This window comes from Amphiprion ocellaris, chromosome 12 (genome assembly GCF_022539595.1).
Source record: "Amphiprion ocellaris isolate individual 3 ecotype Okinawa chromosome 12, ASM2253959v1, whole genome shotgun sequence".
Taxonomy (NCBI): domain Eukaryota; kingdom Metazoa; phylum Chordata; class Actinopteri; family Pomacentridae; genus Amphiprion; species Amphiprion ocellaris.
Genome location: NC_072777.1, coordinates 25,461,403 through 25,469,229, shown reverse-complemented (window position 1 = coordinate 25,469,229; position 7,827 = coordinate 25,461,403). Strand labels below are relative to the sequence as shown.

The 7,827-nt window shown below is 37.7% G+C and overlaps 1 protein-coding gene across 3 annotated transcripts; it reads right to left on the bottom strand.

The window, feature by feature from the left end:
- Positions 1-16: 16 nt before the first annotated feature.
- Positions 17-2,847, bottom strand: LOC129350220 (SH2 domain-containing protein 5-like). 3 transcript variants are annotated; one of them, XM_055016095.1, is made up of 6 exons: positions 2,506-2,847; positions 2,277-2,337; positions 2,052-2,117; positions 1,884-1,964; positions 1,729-1,803; positions 17-1,646 (listed from the first exon to the last, which is right to left on the bottom strand). In XM_055016095.1, the coding sequence occupies exons 3-6, from the start codon at positions 2,100-2,102 to the stop codon at positions 1,452-1,454; spliced, it is 402 nt and encodes a 133-aa protein (XP_054872070.1). In that variant the 5' UTR covers positions 2,103-2,117; positions 2,277-2,337; positions 2,506-2,847; the 3' UTR covers positions 17-1,451. The 3 variants fall into 3 exon arrangements, with proteins under 3 accessions (XP_054872070.1, XP_054872071.1, XP_054872069.1); XM_055016096.1 differs by lacking the exon at positions 2,277-2,337; XM_055016094.1 differs by lacking the exon at positions 2,277-2,337 and having other exon boundaries at positions 20-1,646; positions 2,558-2,844.
- Positions 2,848-7,827: the final 4,980 nt, after the last annotated feature.

Here is a 7,827-nt window from a genome sequence, read left to right as displayed (position 1 = left end):
CGGACACGAATCAACTCATTCATCGAAATACAAAATAACTGGACTAAACAGTAGTTAGTTTACTGTGGATGCAAGTCTCATATGTCTAGAATAGGGCCCCAGATCTTGTTAAAAACTTTTAAAGTCGAGTAGTAAAGCCATTCTACAGCATATTTTGTGAAGGGTTAGGGTTATCTAATAGTTGTCTCCCACAGGAGAAAATTGTCTTCGATTAAAGGAACAACTGCATCCAGCCACATTAGAATAACATACACATACTTAAACAGATTTGAGAGCATAGTTGTCAGAACATGCACATCTTAATGCATAAACTACAACAACCTCTTAGAGCTTCCCTGATGTTCAGTCTGTCCTGTGGGGGCTGCAGATTACAAGGTTTAACTGACAGGGGAACAAATTAATGTAATAAATAAAAAGAAAATGTGATGGAGTCTTTGCAGTAGCTGCTAACTGTTCTCTCAGATCTCTCAGCCTGCTGGCCAAAACCAGCCCACAGGATGACTTTGTAAAGTGCAAAAACTACAGAGAAGACATTTACTGCAATTTGTCAATAAAAGTAACTGCTATTTTAAATTTGTCCACTGTACTGCCACAACTTTTATTTATTTTTTATGTACTAATTTAATACATTTACAAGGCAGGGGGACAACTTAAACTTCTTTCTTTATAGTTCCCACTTTAGTTTGTATGGTGTGGTGCTCAGGATTGCTACACAGATGTGTAAATGAATGTAAATTTCAAATAATTTCTAGATCTTGACAAGTTGTCAGATCATTAGAGTAGATTGTTCAATTCCAGATACTTATGACTAAATGTTTTGTTCTTTTTGTAGGCACACTGGGAAAGTTGTAATGTGTAAATGATAAACTGAGGCACAAAAACGTTGAAATTGCACTTATTTTTCTTTAAAAATTTCACTTTGTTCATAATGTTTTCCAAAAAAATAGTTCATTAACATTTTCAGAAGGTATTTTTTGCACTAAAACAAAGGGAAATATTTAGAGTTCTCATTATTTATAGGTTATCATGCTGTGATTTTACCAGTGCGGCCCATTTGAGATCAAACTGGGCAGCATGTGGCCCCTGAACTAAGATGAGTTTGACACCCCTGCTTTAGAAACTTAATGTCACTGCTGAAGACCCCCCTCTTTGGTATTCCATCAAAGTACGGACTGGCATCCTGACTTCATCTTTTATTGTGTTGTATCTTTTTTGTCCTTCATTTTATTGCGTTTTTACAGAGAATTGTTTTAAGTTTCAATGTCTTATCGGTTGCTATTCATAACTGTGCAGCACTTTGGTCCAACACTTGTTGTTTTAAATGGCTTTTATAAATAAATTTCATAGGATTTCAGAGTCTTCCACTGTTTCAAAAATAAGTTGTTTAACCGTGATCCTTCCAGAAAACCAAGAAAAGAAAAGCACTTCCGTGGACCTGTTTTTTCCTCATATTAGAACTTGAAAGCAACATAACGGAACAATAACTGGAGGCTTCTTACCGCTCTGGAATGCCTTGCTTTGAAGACATGGCAGTAGAGTTGGGCATCGATGCTGCCTGGGTTATGGGAGACAAAGGCAAACTGGGCATCGACGGGCCGGGCGGTGGACAGAGAGACTCTACGCAGAGCATGAGCCATGAGGAGGGTCTGCAGACAGGGAGGGACTCACATACAGCAACAAATACCCTAAAACAAGCTGTTTATGTAGAACTATTGTGTTAAGACTTACTGTTTCATCCTCATTGTACATTTTCACACCTTTAATGGAGAATTTCAGGGACACAGGCCGCCGTCTCTTGCATGTCTGATTGAAGACAAACACTTGATTAGGTCCTGGATTTACAATCCTAGCAGTGAGTGAAGAAATCTCAGATAAAGACTCACTCTGAGGGACGTCAGCTGTGTGTCCAGTTGCTTAATCTGCTCGTCCAAACAGCGGTCGTCCACAGGAAATGAGCCCACATACTTTACCAGAGAAAACACGTTTAAAAAAAACACACACTCACACAAAAAGACAGAAAGCAGACAATAAAATCTCATCTGTAGTGATACCTCTGCTGACCGGGTCACTGTGCCATCCTCTCTGGCTGGTGCTTCACCCATTCTGACTGTTTATTCCTATTAAAAAAAAAAAAAAAACACAGGCAGAAAACCCTTACATTCAAAAGACCAAAAACATTCAAAAGTCCTGATAAAACATGCACACACACACAGTACTGTGAGTCGGGTTAGTGTGTGCTGAGTTAATATCAGCTGTGAGTCTGTGTGGCGCTTTACTCGCATGCGTCCTGACTGGCGCATTTGGCCCATTTTCAGCGTCGTAAATGCGTCAAAGTCGCTGTTAACACATGAAAAAAAAATCTGGTTTCAGTTTTACTGAGCGAATCTGTCCCGAACAGACAGCGAAATCCCAAAAGGTGTGGATGAAGCAAAATGAAAGACACATGGACAGGAGAACATTAACTTGTGGACGGTTTCCGCCCTGTGGAGCCCAACAAACACCAACCTGGGTTCACTGCATGCGGCTACGACGAGGCTTTGAAATCACTGAAACCTACTGTTGAGAGTCGAAGCGTCCTGAAGCCTCCAACTTCCAGACCTCTAGACCTCCAGACCACCGGGCTCCTCCGCAGATTTAGCCGCCGCCGCTGCTCCGAGTCCAGGTGTGCCAGCGGCCCGAGGCGGGGCTCCGAGTGGGGAGAAGGAGGAGGAAGAGAAGGTACAAATGAAAACTTCACTCCTCCAATCGAAGATATGACAGCCAGCGGAAGATAACGCGGTGAATCACATCACCCTCCCCCTGCAGCTGCTTCTGTCCACACATTCCTGCTCATTGTGCAACTAAACTAACCAAGATCCCTGCACACACCCACCAGAGGGGCTGGAAAGGAAAAGCGCAAACGTGTGTCATTCCAAAATTGGAGGACAAATAATCCACGTACAAAATACTACAACATGCAGTTGTTGTGTAAATGTACTTCTCCTGAGACCAAATCTGAAAAAAATTAGGAGAAAAGAATGTTTGAAAATATTTTTAAAAATACCATATAAGTCTGGAGTTCCCCCTAACATGCCATTTTCTCTTGTCCCATCGCCCTGATGACCAAACTAAATAAAACAGTTAAAATTAATCTAAATCTCCAGTTTTTGATATTATTTTTACACGAATTGTGGGAACATTTTATAAATCAAGACAATATTTTAAATAATAATTATTTTTAATCCTCAGATGCTCCAGTAATTGGACCCTACACTCTTCCATAAATGAGTTTAAAATGACCCATATAAGAATCAATGTGTTTTAAGTTATTTTTTGTCATTTTGCTTAAGAATAATAATTGTTTTATTGTTTATATTATATTTTTGTCCACACAAGAATGATTTCATGTTTGAAATGTTTATTTTTCCACTTTATAGCAGATTTTGAACATTTTTATAATAGAAAAAGAAGAATATTACACATAACAACAATAAAAGAATGTCCCCATCCATTTTGTTGACATTTTTCCACTCTTTTCCTTCAACTGCCGCTGCTCTCCATCCCTCCAAGTTTGTGTACTTCATCACCTCCTGTATGATTATTATCAGTGACAAAGAGCTTGGGGTAGTAATACAAATATTACAATTTCTTTAAAGGTATAAAAGGGAGTTTTTTGCTAAATGGAATGATTTCAACAATATGTTTTGAAGGAATAGCTGGAAAATTAAATGATAGAAATTTTTCATTACAAAGATAATGCGAGAAAACGACCTCATTGGGTAATTTTTGACCCACTGGTGCATCTAAGGGTTAATGGAACGTGTGTCACACAACATGAACGCAACCCTGGTAGCATAACATTTTTAGCTGGTAGAAGAAGAAAACAGTGAATCACATGAAACGCTGGAATTAGCATCGTCAGTTTTCCAAAAGAATGGGTAGAGCAAAGTTAAGTCTGCTCTTCTATTTTTCATATTTTTATAACATTGTCTGCCTTGACTGAATGTCTCACTCTACCTCATGCAACCCTGTTCTGCATATTTTCAGGATAAGACAAATCCCTTTTGCTTTTTTCTTTACTTTTTTCCATCAGTAAAAAAGTCAAGAAAAAGCTAGATATTTAGCTGCAACAGCTAGCTAAATATCTAGCTTCTACTCCTTAAAAAAAGCTAACATTAGCATGAGTTTGCGACCCTGTTACTGGTGATTACAGTAAGAGTATGAGAAAAAAGTTAAAGGGTTTATTGCAATTATTCAAGTTGAGAAAGTGAAGTGCACCTTATGACATTTAAATAAATTTATTATTTAAATTATTCAAGCTAAGACATATATATGTCTTAGCTTGATATTCAAATGTACAATTTTATTCCAATTATGAGATTCAAATTCAATGTTTTATCACAGTTATTCAAGTTTTAACATTAAAATGATGATGTTTAAATTTTATGGTTGGTGGAATATCAGAGTAGAGAAAATTTAATTTCAGGACTCTATTTACATTATTTCTCAAGTTTTTGGCGATCCAATGTTCAAAATCACCCAGCCTTCTTAGCCAATTTTTAACTCAAACAAACATGCACTGAAAAAAAATCTGACAAATATGAGATGGTCAGGCATGAAAGCTTTTTAAAATTTGATGAATTGAGGTTGAATGACCCATCAATGTATCAAACCATCAACTTTAACCTTCATCATTTTGTCAGCTGGTGTTAAAGAAAGTGTTTTTTTTTTTTTTTAAGAATGTCCAACAATCCTTCTTCTAGTGCGTAGACACCAGAATGCGCTCTATACCACCCCACTTCTTGCAAAGCCATTTGAACATAGTCTTGTGGGAGATCTTTTAAGCTTTTTCACTTTGAATGTTAAAGTCTTTGCTCTGGACATCGGCTCACACTTTGTCGGTCAGCATTTGTGTTTGGTCTCCAGATCTTCACAGTAGGAGCAGGGAAGGTTTCCTTTCTTGAACCACCTGTTGCACGATTAAGTTCACGTACGCTTTCTTAGGAACTTCTTTTGCTGTTTCTTCCACGACAGCTTCAGCATGTGTTGCTCTGGTGAGCTACAGACTGAAGCAGTTACACAAGGTTCATGTACCTCAACAGCATGGTCAGAGCCTAATTTTGTGCCATTTATCTGCAAAGAGACCATCACTGGTCCCTGAAACCGGTACTGTCCTTCTCGTTTGCTCTGGGATGATCTCAGTCAGCATCAGATTTGAAGTTCTGTCATGATCTCTGGACATTTGGGAATTTCAAAAGATTTCCTTTAGGGATATTGATCAGACAGACCTCCTTCTTGTCCGATTGTTTTCCCTCCAACACATTTGATAATCTTTTTAACAAGGTTTTTTTTATTTTATATTGGTAATGTTTCTTTAAGTTAATGGATATTCCGTCTTCTAGCACTTTCTAAGTTTCTATTTCTTATATTATCATAATCTACCTAGCAACCAATAGTATTTTTTCCTCGGTGTTCCCCTCCCTGCTCTCCACCAATCAGGAGACAGATATCAGTAGCGCTGGTTTTTGTTAGTCTGCAGGTGACTTCGGTGAGGGCACATTCTCTGTCCTCTCCCCTTCTTCTCGGCATACTTTTCTTCCCCCTTTCGTGTTGTGCGTCCATGAGAATGTAAGTCATGTCCACTTTATGTTGTTATGTCTGCTAAAGTTTCGTTTAACCAATCGGGGGGCTTTATTCTGCGCATAAGCGTCGAAGTTAGGCAGCATGCTCCCTTCACGTGATGAGCGCGTGTGCGCCTCGCCTCGCGTCCATTGGGACCATTAACCCCTTATTTGCCAAATGTTATTTGGGCTTTAGTTTTTAGTGTTTTAGAGGGCGGATTGATATTGTAATGTGTTTCTTTGGCATTATTCATAAAAGGGGGCACGGTATTAAAGGGCCTATATGTTGTTTGTACTGTTTTTGCCCTTATGTAAATTATAGCCTCTTTTGTTGAATGGTACACATATTCATGAACATTTCAGTAATATAGTCAATCTTTTTCATTATTTTATACATAATTTGTTGTCACTGTGTTATTGCATTCATAATTGTCATTGCTTATTGTATTTTTTTGTCTTTGTCCTTTTATAGAAACCACAGCAATAATAAACACAACCATAATCACGACCATGGAAAGTTCTCATTTGTGAATTAAGAGTGGCATGATTGAGTGTAAACTAGCATTCTCTTTTGTTCTGCCAGACAACCTGGGGCGATTGAATGTAACTGAACCAGTCTAAATACAGTCCTTCCCAGAGGTCACAAGTTTGGGTCTCCTTCCCGATAACTCATTTAAATATCGTGAGTAAAGACCCTATCATTAATTATAGAAATTAGTCTGGCTAATTTAAATATAAGGTTAATACCCTACAGTGAAATTCATTATGGAGATTATTGTGTCTAATTGAGACCTGAAGTTATAACCCTACAAAAATCTTTTTATTTTTAAGTGTAGTATTGTAGTATTGTATGTTTTATGTCTTCATATATCCTTCTGTCTTCATATATTTTATTTAGTTTTGTTTTTATTTGTTCAATGCAATACCAATAGAGCTAAAGACCAGTGATAAAGTTAACCTTTAAAACCCCCATATTTGATCCCAGTGCTGACAGTGATTCCACAGATTCCACAGATACGATGGAGCATAGATCTTTATAAAAAGCAGTCTAGTCTAGTTGTGAGAGCATCTATTGTTTTTGAAAGTAGAGAGAAATCCATGAGGTGTTGACGTGTCTGCAAATTCCTCAAAGCTCATATCTGCAAGACAGTTTTTCTTGATCAGTAGCACAAATTCACAACTTCCACCTCACCTCTGTGAGAAAATTCATGATTTGTGGTGATTCCTCTGAAATAACCTTTGTCTAAAATGTTTATGGCAGATTGAACTGAAGCGTGGGATCGATCCCGGTGTGCCGTCTAGGTCACTAGATTACTAAACTGATTATGTACATGGGAATGAGGAAGGGATTTGAAATACACCTTTAGAGAGGTTGGTTTGTTTTTTGTTGAACCATAGCGATTAGCTTTCTCAATGTTTAACTAGGTACTCATAGCCAAACCTTAATCAGAGAGGTGTTGGATCAAAAATGCTCATTTGAATAATTTTTCAATAATTAGGCCAGGTCTGATATCACTGACGAATAGGAATTGTTGGTCGATAGGATTACATTCTTTAATAATCTTGTCTTTTATCTTCTGGACGTTTGGTACATTCTTACAGAAAGCAGATTTTTGTCTTCACAATGGCAAATACACAGCAAATGATAACAAGAAAAGCAGTCAGAGCGCAGTACTCCACCAACGCTGTTCATTCAACCATATGGCATTGTTAGAAATGTAGCTTTTTTTTGTTTAGAAATGCAGCATTTGTTTATTAGTTATCAGACCATAGCCACATATTAAAGTCCATCATAACCGGGATTATTTAGAATCCAGGATGAAGCAGGAAGAGCAGAGAGTAATAGGAGGGAAGAAGAAGCTATCAGTAGGTTAAAATAATCAGATTTTTGTGGCTCTGGAACGGATTTCAGCTCAGTCCACTGAGGTCAGAAGCTGCTGCACCTGTTAAACCTCTGGACTTCAGTGAAGGCAACACATTCAGGAGTTGACATGTACTTGTGGGTGCTGTGTCTCTGATTTGGATGTGTTTTACTTCATATCTTCTATTTGTCATTTGAGCTGTTATATTGTTTTCATTTTCTTATGTCATTATCCAATGTGTTTTTTGTAAATAAAACAAGCACTGGAAAGAAAAACTAACCCAAAACTGTCTGTTAACACGAAAATAAGCAGCATTTGTGTATTCAGTGAAAATAGTATCCTGTGTATTTATCCCAAGTTATTAA